This window comes from Borostomias antarcticus, assembly GCF_949987555.1.
Source record: "Borostomias antarcticus genome assembly, chromosome: 6".
In the NCBI taxonomy this organism is placed as follows: domain Eukaryota; kingdom Metazoa; phylum Chordata; class Actinopteri; order Stomiiformes; family Stomiidae; genus Borostomias; species Borostomias antarcticus.
The window spans coordinates 32,061,848-32,082,934 of record NC_140239.1 but is presented as its reverse complement, the minus strand read 5'-3'; the positions used below and the strand labels follow the sequence as shown (position 1 = coordinate 32,082,934).

Sequence of the window (21,087 nt, the reverse complement as noted above, 5' to 3'; positions counted from 1 at the left end):
ATGAATGTAACACTGTGACGTAGAAACAGACCAAAGGCTGATCTGCTGGTGTCTCTCTCACGTCTCTGAACCGTCTCTCTCGCTTATGAGAAAGACCAAAAAAAACACACAGTATTCAAGCAGAGAGTTTGTTCGGGGCGCAGTTCTCTGTGCTAAAGAGCGGATGATTGGTTGTGATGAGTAGAGCTGTGTTCTCACCTTGGTGAGCCAGTCAGTCAGTCAGTCAGTCAGTCAGTCAGTCAGTCAGTCAGTCAGTCAGTCAGTCAGTCAGCCAGCCAGTCAGTCAGTCAGTCAGTAAGTCAGTCAGTCAGCCAGCCAGTCAGTCAGTCAGTCAGTCAGTCATCCAGTCATCCAGTCAGTCAGTCAGTCAGTCAGCCAGTCAGTCAGTCAGTCAGTCAGTCAGTCAGTCAGTCAGTCAGTCAGTCAGTCAGTCAGTCAACCAGTCAGTCAGTCATCCAGTCAGTCAGTCAGTCAGTCAGCCAGCCAGTCAGTCAGTCAGTCAGTCAGTCAGTCAGTCAGCCAGTCAGTCAGCCAGCCAGCCAGCCAGCCAGTCAGTCAGTCAGTCAGTCAGTCAGTCAGTCAGCCAGTCAGTCAGTCAGTCAGTCAGTCAGCCAGCCAGCGAGCGCCTCCGGCCGCCCATATGCCACGCCGGGATGGCGAGGAGCGGAGCCGAGCTGTGGGCATCACGCCAGCCCGATCTGCTTCCTCGTCCTACATAACGCCAGACTGAAGACGGCCCTGACGCCGTGACACTCTCTCTTTCCTCTCCCCTCCGGCGCTCTTCAGAGACCGTGTGAAAAGAGACAGGGGCTCTTCTGTCCATCCTCCAGTCCAGTACCAGTATGAGGGTATGATCCAGTATCCTCCAGACCAGTACCAGTATGAGGGTATGATCCAGTATCCTCCAGCCCAGTACCAGTATGAGGGGATGAGGTGTCCAGTATCCTCCAGCCCAGTACCAGTATGAGGGTATGATCCAGTATCCTCCAGACCAGTACCAGTATGAGGGGATGATCCAGTATCCTCCAGCCCAGTACCAGTATGAGGGTATGATCCAGTATCCTCCAGACCAGTACCAGTATGAGGGTATGATCCAGTATCCTCCAGACCAGTACCAGTATGAGGGTATGATCCAGTATCCTCCAGACCAGTACCAGTATGAGGGGATGATCCAGTATCCTCCAGCCCAGTATCAGTATGAGGGGATGATCCAGTATCCTCCAGACCAGTACCAGTATGAGGGGATGATCCAGTATCCTCCAGACCAGTACCAGTATGAGGGGATGATCCAGTATCCTCCAGCCCAGTACCAGTATGAGGGTATGAGGCGTCCAGTATCGGAGGGATGTAATGGGGGTTTTTTCTCACCCGTTGTTGTCGTTGACGTCTCAGACCTTGCGTTAGGCTTGTCTCCAGAGTCTGAGCCCGTAGGCCTGCTCCTGTCCTCGCCCCCAATTCATCTGTCTCTGCCATTGTTATCATTATTCCTATGTGTGTGTGTGTGCGTGTGTGTGTGTGTGTGTGTGTGTGTGTGTGTGTGTGCATGTTTGTGACAGCCAGAGCCTGAGCAGATGCAGAAATAAATTGGAAAGCACAGTCGTCGGAGTTAGACGACAACACAATCCTGGCGATGTCAGACAAATCATTCAAATGCTTGCAGCATCTTAAAGGGGTGCGATGAGGTTGATAGAAAACACTAGGTGGCAGTATAGAGCATGTAGGAGAAGGGGGTCCCTGAAAACTACAGCAAGCACACAAGGACACGCTTCAAATTCAGATTCAGATGACTTTATTGCCATGGTAGTTTACACATACTAGAAATGTGTTTAGGTGGATGATGCGTCCACTGACGGAGGCAGAAGAAGCTGTTTTTGTGGCGCTAGGTCTTGGCCCTGATGGACCGCAGTCTCTTGGCAGAGGGGAGTGATTCAAAGAGATCATGACCAGGGTGAGAGGGGTCGGCCACCATCTTGATAGCCCGTTTCAGGGCCCTGGAGGAACGCAGGTCCTGGAGGGATGGCAGTCTACAACTGATCACCCTTTCAGTGGAGCGGATGATGCGCTGCAGTCTGGCCTTGTCTTTGGCTGTAGCAGCAGAGAACCAGGTGGTGATGGAGGAGGTGAGGATGGACTCCATGATGGAGGTGTAGAGGAGAACCAGGAAGTGGTGGAGGAGGTGAGGATGGACTCCATGATGGAGGTGTAGAGGAGAACCATCATTGCCTTTGGCAGGTTGAATTTCTTCAGCTGCCTCAGGAAGTACATCGTCTGCTGTGTCTTTTTTGTTGAGGGAGCTGATGTTCATGAGGGAGCTGATGTTCATGAGGGAGCTGATGTTCATGAGGGAGCTGATGTTCAGCTGATGTTCAGCTCCCACTTGAGGTCCCGGGAGATGATGGTGCCCAGGAAGCAGACAGAGTCATTCAGAGTGATGGTGGGAGGGGGGCTGTACTTTCTGGAGTCCACAACCATCTCTGCTGTCTTAAGAGCGTTGAGCTCCAGGTTGTTTTGGGACAGCACCAGGACCGCAGCTGGTCCATCTCCCACCTGTAGGTGGACGTGTCAGAGAGTCCGATGAGGGTGGTGAAGGTGGCTGCAGACCTCAGGATCTTGACAGACTGGAGTCTGGAGGTGCAGCTGATCGTGTTCAGGGAGAAGAGTAGGGGGGAAAGGACGCAGCCCTGAGGGGAGCCGGTGCTGATGGACCTGGGGGGAGCCGGTGCTGATGGACCTGGGGGGAGCTGGTACTGATGGACCTGGGGGGAGCTGGTACTGATGGACCTGGAGTTAGAGACGTGTTTGCCCAGCTTCACGTGCCGTGGGTACCTACGGATTCCAGGCGCTGGAGAATGTAGTGTAGAGCCGTCTTCCAACTGGATTTGACAAAAGTTTTGTTATGCTGATTGGCTGAAGGAGTTAGTCTGTCAATGCAAGTGCTCCCGCCCACAATACTGGTTAGAGACAGGGGGGAGGCCAGACTGATCTACGAACTGAAACTGCATGTGAACTCACAGGAACAGGATGGTCTCGGGAGGCTCGTTTGGTGAGCCTCCAACAAGGCTCATGAGCCAACGGTAATTATGACGTTGGTACCACACGGTATTTTGGGAGGCGGGAGCGATCAGAAATCCTATTAGCTCACAAGCCTTGCTAGAGTTGTTTTTTATGTCTAGTCCACATCAAAACAACAACAGTCGGAAGAAGATCGGGAGTGCAGCCTTTGTGAAATATGCCCCAAAGCTATGGAACACAATACCTGACAAATATCAGGGAAGCCAGCTCACACATATATATATATTTTTTCTTCTTTAAGAACTACAGTATCTCTTTAGAAATGTAGAAGTTTATTTATTTAAATTGCAGGGACAGTACATATTAATGAACATGTTTAGAAAAACCATGTAAATACGCCAGATTTAGCTCGCTGGCTAATTTTAATCTGTTGTCCCTCGGCAGGTTGGTGGTAGTACAAGTTAAAAACAATTCACACAGATAAAAAAAATATAAAATATATAAAATAAAGTCGTCACTCATCCATAAACAACACTTTTAACTAGTATTTTAATTGATGTCTTTATTTTATAACTTTCTGGAACTGATCTCGGTAAATCAGCCTATCTGGAAAAATGATTGGTAATTGAAAAAAACTAGAAATGGTGCTCAGAGAGCACAGACCTCTGCCCAGGAATGCACTTCCTGTCTCTGTGCACACGCGTGCAAGCAGGACCGTTTGGTATTGGTGGATTCAGTAGGTCGAGAGCGTTATTCCAGTACAAACCCAGAGTCTCTCCCAAAACCCTCCCATGTCGAGATATGGCTGCTTCAAGTTTTTGTGTAATCCTGCTAACAAGCCAATAAATAAGTAAACGCATCAACACACGCCAACGAAAACATAAACTCTCGCCCTGGGACGCCATTGGAATAGACACAAATATTCAGGGAATAGGAAAAACTATTAATTATGCTATACAAATAAAGTTTAGCATTATTATTACTATTAGTATTATTAGTAGTATTATTAATAATAATAATAATTAATATAGCTACAATATTGCCTCGGGTGCGAAAGCTGCACAAGCTCAACATCCTCCGACCTCTCTGGACCTTGAGAAGGTCAGAGTTGTCTGAAGAGATGAGTAGTGAGAAGGCGACCGCTGGTTGTTATGATAGAGAGAGAAATGGCGACATCCATGAATGAGAATCATAAACATTCTCCTCACCTCTCATGTAAACGTTCAGTAGCTTTCCACAGACAGATGGGGACACACAGTAAATACTAACTAGAGTAAACACAGAATCTCCAGGTCTGAGGACAGCAGCACCACACTAAAGGGTATAAAATCCCTCCTCTCACACCTGTGTGTGTGCGTGCGTGCGTGCGTGTGTGTGTGTTTGTGTGTGTGTGTGTGAACGAGAGCCATGAAATTGTCTGGTCTTGTGGAAAAACATGCTCTGCTCTCCCACTGCGGCTGGTGTTTGGTTTAATGGACGACGCAGCGCTGGGATGACAGAGGGGATGACAGAGGGGGATGATGTTGTGCCTTGGGATTATAGCACGTCACACTCCTCCAGGCCAAAGGCACACACACACACACGCATGCACGCTCACACACACACATGCGCACACACGCACACACACACACACACACACACACGCATGCACATGCACATACACACACACACTTCTCTTCGCCAGCTGCAGGAAAGACGTCACAGCCTCACAGCCAGTGGCGTGAGCACAGACACACACACACAAACAAACACACACACACACACACACACACACAAACACACACACACGCACTCAAACACACACACACACACACACACAAACACACACACACACACACACACACACACACACACGCACAAACACACACACACGCACTCAAACACACACAAACACACACACACGCAGGGCACATAGTAAGACAGAATTGCATGCTTAAATCACACTGACTTTCCAATTGTCTAGATAAATAACCACAGAGCGGGTTTCAGATGAAGTATATATGTGGGTGTCCTCTCCTAGGCACGCCCTTAAACTATCTACACTAGCCAGTTCAGATGAAGTATATATGTGGGTGTCCTCTCCTAGACACGCCCTTAAACTATCTACACTAGCCAGTTCAGATGAAGTATATATGTGGGTGTCCTCTCCTAGGCACGCCCTTAAACTATCTACACTAGCCAGTTCAGATGAAGTATATATGTGGGTGTCCTCTCCTAGGCACGCCCTTAAACTATCTACACTAGCCAGTTCAGATGATCTACAGAAGTGACAGTATTGCCTGTGGTTCCTGGTGGTCACAAGATAAACATGTGCAAAGTAATACAGCTAATGAGCTCAGATGTTCTCAAACTAGCCGTGTGTCTCGACAGTAGACCCTTACAGAACCCTTACAGAACCCTTACAGAACCACACTGCAACAAGAGTCTATTATTGTCATCTATTATGGAGGTACTGTACAGAACCTTTCCTTTTCAGGTCCCGGGAGGAGGAGCTTTATCCAGAGAGCAGACATGATCACAAAGACCTGTCCGTTTGATCACTGTGAGCTTTACGTCCACTCAGTCCTGCTCTGGCCATGAACAACAGGCTTGGGTCACAATACAGCTTCTCTTCTGCTTGGTTTTCAATTGCTACTGGTGTCTTGACTTTAGGTCCTTCTATAGTACTAGATCTATAGTGATAGTGTGTATCTATAGTACTAGATCTATAGTGATAGTGTGTATCTATAGTGATAGTGTGTATCTATAGTGATAGAGTGTATCTATAGTGATAGTGTGTATCTATAGTGATACTGTGTATCTATAGTGATAGTGTGTGATAGAGTGTATCTATAGTGATAGTGTGTATCTATAGTGATAGTGTGTGATAGTGTGTATCTATAGTGATAGTGTGTATCTATAGTGATAGTGTGTATCTATAGTGATAGTGTGTATCTATAGTGATAGTGTATATCTATAGTGATAGTGTGTATCTATAGTGATAGTGTATATCTATAGTGATAGTGTGTATCTATAGTGATAGTGTGTATCTATAGTGATAGAGTGTATCTATAGTGATAGTGTGTATCTATAGTGATACTGTGTATCTATAGTGATAGTGTGTGATAGAGTGTATCTATAGTGATAGTGTGTATCTATAGTGATAGTGTGTGATAGTGTGTATCTATAGTGATAGTGTGTATCTATAGTGATAGTGTGTATCTATAGTGATAGTGTGTATCTATAGTGATAGTGTATATCTATAGTGATAGTGTATATCTATAGTGATAGTGTATATCTATAGTGATAGTGTGTATCTATAGTGATAGTGTGTGATAGTGTATATCTATAGTGATAGTGTGTATCTATAGTGATAGTGTGTATCTATAGTGATAGTGTGTATCTATAGTGATAGTGTGTATCTATAGTGATAGTGTATATCTATAGTGATAGTGTGTATCTATAGTGATAGTGTGTATCTATAGTGATAGTGTGTATCTATAGTGATAGTGTGTATCTATAGTGATAGTGTGTATCTATAGTGATAGAGTGTATCTATAGTGATAGTGTATATCTATAGTGATAGTGTGTGATAGTGTATATCTATAGTGATAGTGTGTATCTATAGTGATAGTGTATATCTATAGTGATAGTGTGTATCTATAGTGATAGAGTGTATCTATAGTGATAGTGTGTATCTATAGTGATACTGTGTATCTATAGTGATAGTGTGTGATAGAGTGTATCTATAGTGATAGTGTGTATCTATAGTGATAGTGTGTGATAGTGTGTATCTATAGTGATAGTGTGTATCTATAGTGATAGTGTGTATCTATAGTGATAGTGTGTATCTATAGTGATAGTGTATATCTATAGTGATAGTGTATATCTATAGTGATAGTGTATATCTATAGTGATAGTGTGTATCTATAGTGATAGTGTGTGATAGTGTATATCTATAGTGATAGTGTGTATCTATAGTGATAGTGTGTATCTATAGTGATAGTGTGTATCTATAGTGATAGTGTGTATCTATAGTGATAGTGTATATCTATAGTGATAGTGTGTATCTATAGTGAGAGTGTGTATCTATAGTGATAGTGTGTATCTATAGTGATAGTGTGTATCTATAGTGATAGTGTGTATCTATAGTGATAGTGTATATCTATAGTGATAGTGTGTATCTATAGTGATAGTGTGTATCTATAGTGATCGAGTGTATCTATAGTGATAGTGTATATCTATAGTGATAGTGTGTGATAGTGTGTATCTATAGTGATAGTGTGTATCTATAGTGATAGTGTGTATCTATAGTGATAGTGTGTGATAGTGTGTATCTATAGTGATAGTGTATATCTATAGTGATAGTGTGTATCTATAGTGATAGTGTGTATCTATAGTGATAGTGTGTATCTATAGTGATAGAGTGTATCTATAGTGATAGAGTGTATCTATAGTGATAGTGTGTATCTATAGTGATAGTGTGTATCTATAGTGATAGTGTATATCTATAGTGATAGAGTGTATCTATAGTGATAGTGTGTATCTATAGTGATAGTGTGTATCTATAGTGATAGTGTGTATCTATAGTGATAGTGTATATCTATAGTGATAGTGTGTGATAGTGTATATCTATAGTGATAGTGTGTATCTATAGTGATAGTGTATATCTATAGTGATAGTGTGTATCTATAGTGATAGTGTGTATCTATAGTGATAGTGTATATCTATAGTGATAGTGTGTATCTATAGTGATAGTGTGTATCTATAGTGATAGTGTGTATCTATAGTGATAGTGTGTATCTATAGTGATAGTGTATATCTATAGTGATAGTGTATATCTATAGTGATAGTGTGTATCTATAGTGATAGTGTATATCTATAGTGATAGTGTGTATCTATAGTGATAGTGTGTATCTATAGTGATAGTGTATATCTATAGTGATAGTGTGTATCTATAGTGATAGTGTGTATCTATAGTGATAGTGTGTATATATAGTGATAGTGTGTGATAGTGTGTATCTATAGTGATAGTGTATATCTATAGTGATAGTGTGTATCTATAGTGATAGTGTGTATCTATAGTGATAGTGTGTATCTATAGTGATAGAGTGTATCTATAGTGATAGAGTGTATCTATAGTGATAGTGTGTATCTATAGTGATAGTGTGTATCTATAGTGATAGTGTATATCTATAGTGATAGAGTGTATCTATAGTGATAGTGTGTATCTATAGTGATAGTGTGTATCTATAGTGATAGTGTGTATCTATAGTGATAGTGTATATCTATAGTGATAGTGTGTGATAGTGTATATCTATAGTGATAGTGTGTATCTATAGTGATAGTGTATATCTATAGTGATAGTGTGTATCTATAGTGATAGTGTGTATCTATAGTGATAGTGTATATCTATAGTGATAGTGTGTATCTATAGTGATAGTGTGTATCTATAGTGATAGTGTGTATCTATAGTGATAGTGTGTATCTATAGTGATAGTGTATATCTATAGTGATAGTGTGTATCTATAGTGATAGTGTGTATCTATAGTGATAGTGTGTATCTATAGTGATAGTGTGTATCTATAGTGATAGTGTATATCTATAGTGATAGTGTATATCTATAGTGATAGAGTGTATCTATAGTGATAGTGTGTATCTATAGTGATAGTGTGTATCTATAGTGATAGTGTGTATCTATAGTGATAGTGTATATCTATAGTGATAGTGTGTGATAGTGTATATCTATAGTGATAGTGTGTATCTATAGTGATAGTGTATATCTATAGTGATAGTGTGTATCTATAGTGATAGTGTGTATCTATAGTGATAGTGTATATCTATAGTGATAGTGTGTATCTATAGTGATAGTGTGTATCTATAGTGATAGTGTGTATCTATAGTGATAGTGTATATCTATAGTGATAGTGTGTGATAGTGTGTATCTATAGTGATAGTGTGTATCTATAGTGATAGTGTATATCTATAGTGATAGTGTGTATCTATAGTGATAGTGTGTATCTATAGTGATAGTGTATATCTATAGTGATAGTGTGTATCTATAGTGATAGTGTGTATCTATAGTGATAGTGTGTATCTATAGTGATAGTGTGTGATAGTGTGTATCTATAGTGATAGTGTATATCTATAGTGATAGTGTGTATCTATAGTGATAGTGTGTATCTATAGTGATAGTGTGTATCTATAGTGATAGAGTGTATCTATAGTGATAGAGTGTATCTATAGTGATAGTGTGTATCTATAGTGATAGTGTGTATCTATAGTGATAGTGTATATCTATAGTGATAGAGTGTATCTATAGTGATAGTGTGTATCTATAGTGATAGTGTGTATCTATAGTGATAGTGTGTATCTATAGTGATAGTGTATATCTATAGTGATAGTGTGTGATAGTGTATATCTATAGTGATAGTGTGTATCTATAGTGATAGTGTATATCTATAGTGATAGTGTGTATCTATAGTGATAGTGTGTATCTATAGTGATAGTGTATATCTATAGTGATAGTGTGTATCTATAGTGATAGTGTGTATCTATAGTGATAGTGTGTATCTATAGTGATAGTGTGTATCTATAGTGATAGTGTATATCTATAGTGATAGTGTGTATCTATAGTGATAGTGTGTATCTATAGTGATAGTGTGTATCTATAGTGATAGTGTGTATCTATAGTGATAGTGTATATCTATAGTGATAGTGTATATCTATAGTGATAGAGTGTATCTATAGTGATAGTGTGTATCTATAGTGATAGTGTGTATCTATAGTGATAGTGTGTATCTATAGTGATAGTGTATATCTATAGTGATAGTGTGTGATAGTGTATATCTATAGTGATAGTGTGTATCTATAGTGATAGTGTATATCTATAGTGATAGTGTGTATCTATAGTGATAGTGTGTATCTATAGTGATAGTGTATATCTATAGTGATAGTGTGTATCTATAGTGATAGTGTGTATCTATAGTGATAGTGTGTATCTATAGTGATAGTGTATATCTATAGTGATAGTGTGTGATAGTGTGTATCTATAGTGATAGTGTGTATCTATAGTGATAGTGTATATCTATAGTGATAGTGTGTATCTATAGTGATAGTGTGTATCTATAGTGATAGTGTATATCTATAGTGATAGTGTGTATCTATAGTGATAGTGTGTATCTATAGTGATAGTGTGTATCTATAGTGATAGTGTGTGATAGTGTGTATCTATAGTGATAGTGTATATCTATAGTGATAGTGTGTATCTATAGTGATAGTGTGTATCTATAGTGATAGTGTGTATCTATAGTGATAGAGTGTATCTATAGTGATAGAGTGTATCTATAGTGATAGTGTGTATCTATAGTGATAGTGTGTATCTATAGTGATAGTGTATATCTATAGTGATAGAGTGTATCTATAGTGATAGTGTGTATCTATAGTGATAGTGTGTATCTATAGTGATAGTGTGTATCTATAGTGATAGTGTATATCTATAGTGATAGTGTGTGATAGTGTATATCTATAGTGATAGTGTGTATCTATAGTGATAGTGTATATCTATAGTGATAGTGTGTATCTATAGTGATAGTGTGTATCTATAGTGATAGTGTATATCTATAGTGATAGTGTGTATCTATAGTGATAGTGTGTATCTATAGTGATAGTGTGTATCTATAGTGATAGTGTATATCTATAGTGATAGTGTGTGATAGTGTGTATCTATAGTGATAGTGTGTATCTATAGTGATAGTGTATATCTATAGTGATAGTGTGTATCTATAGTGATAGTGTGTATCTATAGTGATAGTGTATATCTATAGTGATAGTGTGTATCTATAGTGATAGTGTGTATCTATAGTGATAGTGTGTATCTATAGTGATAGAGTGTATCTATAGTGATAGTGTATATCTATAGTGATAGTGTGTGATAGTGTATATCTATAGTGATAGTGTGTATCTATAGTGATAGTGTATATCTATAGTGATAGTGTGTATCTATAGTGATAGAGTGTATCTATAGTGATAGTGTGTATCTATAGTGATACTGCGTATCTATAGTGATAGTGTGTGATAGAGTGTATCTATAGTGATAGTGTGTATCTATAGTGATAGTGTGTGATAGTGTGTATCTATAGTGATAGTGTGTATCTATAGTGATAGTGTGTATCTATAGTGATAGTGTGTATCTATAGTGATAGTGTATATCTATAGTGATAGTGTATATCTATAGTGATAGTGTATATCTATAGTGATAGTGTGTATCTATAGTGATAGTGTGTGATAGTGTATATCTATAGTGATAGTGTGTATCTATAGTGATAGTGTATATCTATAGTGATAGAGTGTATCTATAGTGATAGTGTGTATCTATAGTGATAGTGTGTATCTATAGTGATAGTGTGTATCTATAGTGATAGTGTATATCTATAGTGATAGTGTGTATCTATAGTGAGAGTGTGTATCTATAGTGATAGTGTGTATCTATAGTGATAGTGTGTATCTATAGTGATAGTGTATATCTATAGTGATAGTGTGTATCTATAGTGATAGTGTGTATCTATAGTGATCGAGTGTATCTATAGTGATAGTGTATATCTATAGTGATAGTGTGTGATAGTGTGTATCTATAGTGATAGTGTGTATCTATAGTGATAGTGTGTATCTATAGTGATAGTGTGTGATAGTGTGTATCTATAGTGATAGTGTATATCTATAGTGATAGTGTGTATCTATAGTGATAGTGTGTATCTATAGTGATAGTGTGTATCTATAGTGATAGAGTGTATCTATAGTGATAGAGTGTATCTATAGTGATAGTGTGTATCTATAGTGATAGTGTGTATCTATAGTGATAGTGTATATCTATAGTGATAGAGTGTATCTATAGTGATAGTGTGTATCTATAGTGATAGTGTGTATCTATAGTGATAGTGTGTATCTATAGTGATAGTGTATATCTATAGTGATAGTGTGTGATAGTGTATATCTATAGTGATAGTGTGTATCTATAGTGATAGTGTATATCTATAGTGATAGTGTGTATCTATAGTGATAGTGTGTATCTATAGTGATAGTGTATATCTATAGTGATAGTGTGTATCTATAGTGATAGTGTGTATCTATAGTGATAGTGTGTATCTATAGTGATAGTGTGTATCTATAGTGATAGTGTATATCTATAGTGATAGTGTGTGATAGTGTGTATCTATAGTGATAGTGTGTATCTATAGTGATAGTGTATATCTATAGTGATAGTGTGTATCTATAGTGATAGTGTGTATCTATAGTGATAGTGTATATCTATAGTGATAGTGTGTATCTATAGTGATAGTGTGTATCTATAGTGATAGTGTGTATCTATAGTGATAGTGTGTGATAGTGTGTATCTATAGTGATAGTGTATATCTATAGTGATAGTGTGTATCTATAGTGATAGTGTGTATCTATAGTGATAGTGTGTATCTATAGTGATAGAGTGTATCTATAGTGATAGAGTGTATCTATAGTGATAGTGTGTATCTATAGTGATAGTGTGTATCTATAGTGATAGTGTATATCTATAGTGATAGAGTGTATCTATAGTGATAGTGTGTATCTATAGTGATAGTGTGTATCTATAGTGATAGTGTGTATCTATAGTGATAGTGTATATCTATAGTGATAGTGTGTGATAGTGTATATCTATAGTGATAGTGTGTATCTATAGTGATAGTGTATATCTATAGTGATAGTGTGTATCTATAGTGATAGTGTGTATCTATAGTGATAGTGTATATCTATAGTGATAGTGTGTATCTATAGTGATAGTGTGTATCTATAGTGATAGTGTGTATCTATAGTGATAGTGTGTATCTATAGTGATAGTGTATATCTATAGTGATAGTGTGTGATAGTGTGTATCTATAGTGATAGTGTGTATCTATAGTGATAGTGTATATCTATAGTGATAGTGTGTATCTATAGTGATAGTGTGTATCTATAGTGATAGTGTATATCTATAGTGATAGTGTGTATCTATAGTGATAGTGTGTATCTATAGTGATAGTGTGTATCTATAGTGATAGAGTGTATCTATAGTGATAGTGTATATCTATAGTGATAGTGTGTGATAGTGTATATCTATAGTGATAGTGTGTATCTATAGTGATAGTGTATATCTATAGTGATAGTGTGTATCTATAGTGATAGTGTATATCTATAGTGATAGTGTGTATCTATAGTGATAGTGTATATCTATAGTGATAGTGTATATCTATAGTGATAGTGTGTATCTATAGTGATAGTGTATATCTATAGTGATAGTGTATATCTATAGTGATAGTGTATATCTATAGTGATAGAGTGTATCTATAGTGATATTGTGTATCTATAGTTATAGTGTGTATCTATAGTGATAGTGTGTATCTATAGTGATAGTGTGTATCTATAGTGATAGTGTGTATCTATAGTGATAGTGTGTATCTATAGCACACATCTGAAGGACAGTTCTTAATCAAGGGATGATGACTGAGAACTTGAAATGTCTTGTGAGTGTGAAGCACAGTGCATATCCTTGCTTTATGGAGGAAAAATCCCATTCCATTTCTAAAATCAATCAAATGTTGAGCATATTTTTGAAAAGATTTACTCTTTGCAAGAAACCAATTCAAAGCATGATATACTTTACACAATTTCATCAGTGTTGGGTTTGGTAGACATATCTTATTTCTGCCCGGGACTCAGCTCTCTTAATCTCACATTTCCACTCCACGGATTAGAACATAAATCATATTGCTCTAGCTGTCCAGGAATCACTAAGAGACTTGAGATACACAAGAGGCACGTAATTCAATAGTCTGGGCCATGAGATTACAGCAATTGTTTCATTCAAAAAGAATTCCACACAGAAAACCGAAAGAGTTCTTCAAATCAGATTACACAGAACTGCTGGAGTGGAAAACTCGTTTACATCATTCATTTGATTAGCCTGACTCTTTTACACAGCTACGGCTCTGAATCTGTCCTCTGAAATAGATCTAAGTTCTAAATGTGTCAGTAAGCATCGTCTGTATAGTCTGACCAGATCCCACTGGCTTGTGCTTCTACATGGAGGGAGTCCTGGTCAATAAGGGTATAGTGATAGTGTGTATCTATAGTGATAGTGTGTATCTATAGTGATAGTGTGTATCTATAGTGATAGTGTGTATCTATAGTGATAGTGTGTATCTATAGTGATAGTGTGTATCTATAGTGATAGTGTGTATCTATAGTGATAGTGTGTATCTATAGTGATAGTGTGTATCTATAGTGATAGTGTGTGAGTCGTGTTCAATAAGGGACCTCTCTCCCCATCCAAAGAGCAATGGACCAACCAGCCTCCCGCTCAGACTGCATCCACGTGAGCAGAGCGTGAGCTGTCACATACAGGCTGTGTTTTCACACGTTTACTCTCTTGACTCTCCAACACCAACAGGCTTTCATGGCCAGGAATAGTCTGCGTGTAGCTGTTTCATTATTTCACCGTCTATCAACAGAAGCGCTGAAAACAGGTGACACTCAAAAATCCATTAAATATTTTGACAAATCAAACTCTGGCTACATACTGGGTGACAAGGATTAATTTCCTTTAGGCTTTCAGGGAGTGTGTGTGTGTGTGTGTGTGTGTGTGTGTGTGTGTGTGTGTGTGTGTGTGTGTGTGTGTGTGTGTGTGTTTTCCCCCCTCTCTAATAATGCCTCTCCCTGCCCTGTCAGTCTGGCTAGCTAGCTGGTATAGTAGAGCTGGTATAGTAGAGCTGGTATAGTAGGAGCTGGTATAGTAGAGCTGGTATAGTAGAGCTGGTATAGTAGAGCTGGTATAGTAGGAGCTGGTATAGTAGAGCTGGTATAGTACAGTAGGAGCTGGTATAGTAGAGCTGGTATAGTACAGTAGGAGCTGGTATAGTAGGAGCTGGTATAGTAGAGCTGGTATAGTAGAGCTGGTATAGTAGAGCTGGTATAGTACAGTAGGAGCTGGTATAGTAGAGCTGGTATAGTATGAGCTGGTATAGTAGAGCTGGTATAGTACAGTAGGAGCTGGTATAGTAGAGCTGGTATAGTAGAGCTGGTATAGTAGAGCTGGTATAGTAGAGCTGGTATAGTACAGTAGGAGCTGGTATAGTAGAGCTGGTATAGTACAGTAGGAGCTGGTATAGTAGGAGCTGGTATAGTAGGAGCTGGTACAGTAGGAGCTGGTACATTAGAGGGTAACTGGTAGATGATCATTAGAGGGTAACTGGTAGATGATCATTAGAGGGTAACTGGTAGATGATCATTAGAGGGTCTGTTATCGTGAGCGAGGATGGCGGCCCCCCCCCCCCCCCCCCTCTCTGTAGCGCTCCCCATCGGGCTGCAGGGGCTTATTTGTTTTCTATTTTTACATAACAGACCAGGGGGGGGAGGCCACCATCTCTCCCCCCACACACACACACACACACACACACACACACGCACGCACGCACGCACACACACACACACACACACACACACACACACACACACACACACACACACACACACACACACACACACAGATACAACCTCCAGAATGCTCACTCCCATGGAATATCCCTAGAAAAACAATTTAGTTTAAGTAAATCAAGATAGACTGCTTCATCATGTTGTGACACAGGAGAAGAGGCAGAAGTCACAAAGGTGCCCTTGGTTGGGGGCGAGGTGCCGCTACCCTAACACTTGAGTGTGTGAGATACAAGTTTGAATCAGCCAAACTACTGTACTGTTATTCTGAACTGAATATTAATATGTGTGTTATATGGCAATAACCACGGATACTGATGGGTATAACGGGTGTATCGGAGTTAGATACACTAACATGTGTTTTAGCCACAGTCACTTTAATGAGAGTAGAATACTTAGTAGCTCATGGCCAGAATACTTCCAATGCTGCCAACTTCCCTTGTTTACAAAACACTGATGACAAGATGGCTGCCTGAACTATTAGTTTGTCTTCGATCACCATCCTCAACACCTGCTTTCTCTAACCCTAACTCTATCCTCAACACCTGCTTTCTCTAACCCTAACCCTATCCTCAACACCTGCTTTCTCTAACCCTAACCCTATCCTCAACACCTGCTTTCTCTAACCCTAACCCTATCCTCAACACCTGCTTTCTCTAACCCTAACCCTATCCTCAACACCTGCTTTCTCTAACCCTAACCCTATCCTCAACACCTGCTTTCTCTAACCCTAACCTCAACACCTTCTTTCTCTAACCCTAACCCTAACCTCAACACCTGCTTTCTCTAACCCTAACCCTATCCTCAACACCTGCTTTCTCTAACCCTAACCCTATCCTTAACACTTCCTGCTTTCACTATCCTCAACACCCCCCACTTTCACAAGCCCTGACTTCTTCTCCACACCTCCTTTCACTTGAAGTCCCTCTCTCCTGTTTAGACTCTCAGAGGAGGAACACAGCCCCCCCCCCCTCCTGTTTAGGTTCCTCAGAGGAGGAACACAGCCCCCCTCTCTCCTGTTTAGGTTCCTCAGAGGAGGAACACAGCCCCCCCCCTCCTCCTGTTTAGGTTCCTCAGAGGAGGAACACAGCCCCCCCCCCCTCCTGTTTAGGTTCCTCAGAGGAGGAACACAGCCCCCCTCTCTCCTGTTTAGGTTCCTCAGAGGAGGAACACAGCCCCCCTCTCTCCTGTTTAGGTTCCTCAGAGGAGTAACACAGATGAATACAGCAGCAGCATCACATGAGCACAGCTCTCCTATCAACATGTTACACTGAGTACTACATTACACTCGGGCGACTGTAGCTCAGTTGGTAGAGCGGGTCGTTCAGTGATCGAAGGGTCAGTGGTTCGAATCCCAGCTCCGACTGTCCACATGTCGAAGTGTCCTTGAGCAAGACACCTAACCCCAAATTGCTCCCAATGAGCAGGTTAGCACCTTGCATGGCAGCTACCGCCATATGTGTGTGAATGTGTGAATGAGAGGCCATTGTAAAGTGCTTTGAGTGCCGCTAAGGTGGAAAAGCGCTATATAAGTGCAGTCCATTTACCATTTACACAGTACACACATATATTCATCATTCTCAGAAGTTAGAAATAGCACAATGTTTATACGCATAGATGGAAAGAAACTTTTCACCAAAAAGGTTACAGGATGAAAGAGTTGGCAAGTCTCACGGCTATTAATATATATAATTTCTGAAATTGTCCGAAAAATAATTATTGGAATTCTGCTCGTGTCTTAGAAATGTGATCATTAGCCTATGCCCTGTGAGGATAAATAATCATGCTGACATGGATAAAAATGAAATATTTACATGCGTAATTCGTTTCTTCTGTATGGTAATTGCTTTCAGAACTCAAACATAAGGTCAGACGTGAGAATTAAGACTTTTTTTTCTCCGCATTGCTGAAAATACAGGCATACTTCTAAAGTAGATCTAAAGTTTTACTGCCAACACATTTTTTACTGATTAAACTAATGCAACCATTGTCTGCTAGGGCGGACGATGGGGCTAAAATTAGATTAGCTGCTATGACCTGGAATCAGCCTGTTTTTGAAAGTAATGCTATCATAGAGCCAAGTCACAGGTGAGACCCCTCATCTACACAACACAACACCACACAACACAACACAACACAACACAACACAACACAACGCAACGCAACACAACACAACGCAGGGGACAAAACATCACAAGCCCGACCTCTGACCCCTTCTGTCTCTATCCCCTCAGGACACACTAACCACACACGTTAAGCTGGTCCCCAGTCCCACATGGAGGACTAGAATATTCCCCAAAAAGGTCTGTGTTGAGGCCTAGTGTTCAGTGACGTGGGAATGACAGGCTGGTATACGGCCCTGTAGCCGGGGGGGGGGGGGAGTGTTCAGTGACGTGGGAATGACAGGCTGGTATACGGCCCTGTACCCGGGGGGGGGGGGGGGGGGGAGTGTTCAGTGACGTGGGAATGACAGGCTGGTATACGGCCCTGTAGCCGGGGGGGGGGGCTCAGATGTGAAAGTTCCCCCATAGTTTATCTAAACGGTCCCCGTGCCAAAAGAGCCCGTCTCTCCAGCGACTCCAGCGCTTTCCAACTCCGAGTCTTATTTATCCTCCCCCAACGCATTCCTTCCATGACCCAAACGCTCTTTCCCAGGAGACGCTAGGTAGAGGACACCTCCCCCCTCCGTATCTGGAGAGAGAAGACTGATTTCTGATTGCAGCCTGGCCCTCCCCTCCGCGCTCTGACACGGTGTTTAGACTGAGTTATGAGAAGCCAGCGTTCTGGGGGAGTTACGGGACGTTTCCTATGTAGGGGTGAAACACGGAAGATCACGCAGGCTAATACTGTCTGAATGATTTGAGGTTTTGCCTAAAATGGGCCTTTAAAGGGTGAAGCACGATTTATTCAGGAGCTTAACACTTCTGTCCGTTTCCCTCACAGATTGAGGTTATCACAAAAGTCCATCTGTGTTTCTGGACGGTTTGTCTAAACGTCATAGAATAGTCGTCCAAGAGCTGTTTTTCAAAGGTTCACTTTGCTTTTTTCCCCCAACTCTGACTGTGGTTCTTGCTGAAGGCCATGTCAAGTTTCCAGACGAGTAGACGGAGATGCAGAGCGTCACGCTGCTCGTTCTGTTTCCATATAAAGTTTATGGACCATCCTTCTCATGATGACTAAGTAGGGAGAGGGTTGTGAGCCCTGCTGGTTTGCATGCGTGTTTCTCAGGGAGTCACTATGCGTGTGTGTGTGTGTGTGTGTGTGTGTGTGCGTGTGTGTGTGTGTGTGCGAGTGTGTGTGTGTGTGCGAGTGTGTGTGTGTGTGTGTGTGTGTGTGTGTGTACAGTATCTAGAGTGTGCAGGGAGCCCAGTGGAACAGGTCTGGTGTTGTCATCAATACTTGATGATGGAGTGAAAAGTCATACAGGTTGGTATTCCAGAAGGCGTCTCCGGACCCATGGATCCGGTGAGCTGCAATTAGTGGTCCGGGTACGATAGGGTTACACCTCGGGTCTCCAGGGGCAACTGCCCCAGCCACCCAATAGAGAAGAGGGGTGAGGGGGGCGGGACAGGGGGGGTGGGGGGGGTTCTGTATGGGACGTTAGGGATGGAGGTGGGGATGTGGTCGTTGGCGTGGGTGAGGTAGTAGGTTTGGAGGGTCAGAGGTGTGGTAAGGGGTCAGGTAGTGGGTTTTGAGGGTCAGAGGTGAGGGCTGTGGGGATGAAGGTGTGGTAAGGGGTGAGGTAGTGGGTTTGGAGGGTCAGAGGTGAGGTAAGCGGTGAGGTAGTGGGTTTGGAGGGTCAGAGGTGAGGTAAGGGGTGAGGTAGTGGGTGTTGAGGGTCAGAGGTGAGGGCTGTGGGGATGAAGGTGTGGTTTGACTGGCTGGTGAGAGTGAGGGATATAACGCAGGTGTCTGGGGGGATGATTACAGGGATGAGGGCGAGGAAGGAAACGGTAAAGTAGGATGAAGTCGGGGTGATGGTGAGCTTATTTCCCCTGCATGCAGCAAAGATTCAAAAATATAAAAACCAAACAGGAAGTGTAAATGACTTGGATGGCGTCACACAGGCCCTTCTGATCACTTCTGATCAGCGCGTTTATCACGCAGAAAGACTGGAGCTCCACTTACAGCCTCATTCCCAAACACGCGCCTCAACTCCAGGGCAGACAAACGAACATTTCAACCATCCTACAAAAACAACCCATGATGTTTCCCCATGCAAAGACTCACTTGATTTCTCTGGTATATGTAGGAATTATTGATCAATCTGCATTCATATTCAACGTATTAAATTGCGGTGATATTTGAAGAAAAAGAAGAGACGTTGGTGATGTTCTTATCTGCAGCCTAACCTGCAACAGCGGCATCCATGCGGCTTGGAGAGGATTATCATCACAACCTGTTCATGTTCATATTTACTTAAGTGTGTGATGAATTGCTTTTGACGTGTTGACATGCAAACAATGGGCCAAGAGGCACGGCTGTTTATTCAGCACGCGTTGGTCCTAACCAGTTAAAACGTTCTGCCTCTGTCTCTTTAGAAAACAGATGGCGACGTTTTGATGCTTCACAGAAAGTTTATCACCATCCCCAACACGCGCTAACATGCGCTAACATGCGCGTACATGCGCTTACAGGCCTACTGTACGTCTCCTTTGTCATCAAAATATGTGACTCATCAAATCGTCAGGCAACAGCCTTTAAAATATTTGACATTCGTTGAAATGCTATTATATATACTATTGTACAGCCCTACATATATAATAGCATTTCAATCAATGTAAAATATGTTAAATATTATTGCAAAACGATTTGATGAGTCACATATATTAATTTTGAACCCGCTAAATCAGTTCACTGGTGCGTGAAACTCTTGTTTGCCATCATGGTGTGAGACATAATTATGAATCCACCGGATCACCGGACTTCTAGTGCATACGGAACATTTCCCACGACATTGTGGACACAACCATATTCATGCGTAATTGCGTCGCCGCAGGTGTGAAACGCTTACCTATCGTCGTGATCACCGTGATTGCGAAGTAAAAAGACCCGGCGAATTTCCACTGTACCCCGGCTTTGTGCGGCTTCAGCTGCAGCACAACCGCCTCAAGTTCATCGAAGTTTGATTCATTCAGATTGTACTTTATCATCAGCTCTTTCTTTCTGTTATCCACTTTCTTCTTCTGGGTCTTCTCCTCGCGGGATTCCAGAGCGTCGAAGACCGCCGCGCCCACTAGCAGGTAGGTGAACGTGCAGATGATGAGAGCGAGGGTCCTCACGTTTTGCCTCTTCATGGTCAGGGTGAGTAGATGTTCTCCCAAAGTTTGAACGCGGATCTGGAGGAGGGAGAGCTTGGCTGGTTCGTGGAGGAGGGAGAGCTTGGCTGGTTCATGGAGGAGGGAGAGCTTGGCTGGTTCGTGGAGGAGGGAGAGCTTGGCTGGTTCATGGCTAGGCTGGCTCTATGGAGGGGGACAGCGGCGCGCCAGCGGCTCTCTGGTCACTTTATTCGCCGAAGCGCGCATCTTCCTCTCGGAGCTGTTCGTTCAGCACCACCCCCTTCAACTGCCAGCCAGACCCCCCCTCCTCCCCTCCCCT

At 41.5% G+C, this 21,087-nt stretch overlaps 1 protein-coding gene across 1 annotated transcript in view; it reads right to left on the bottom strand.

The window, feature by feature from the left end:
• Nucleotides 1-20,786, bottom strand: part of kcnk3a (potassium channel, subfamily K, member 3a) — a gene marked incomplete at both ends in the record, with an annotated part of 38,823 nt that extends 18,037 nt beyond the window's left edge. The window contains one exon of the mRNA XM_084440200.1: nucleotides 20,504-20,786. Within this exon, the coding sequence (XP_084296326.1) occupies nucleotides 20,504-20,786 (283 nt within the window). The remainder of the gene's footprint in view (nucleotides 1-20,503) is intronic.
• Nucleotides 20,787-21,087: the final 301 nt, after the last annotated feature.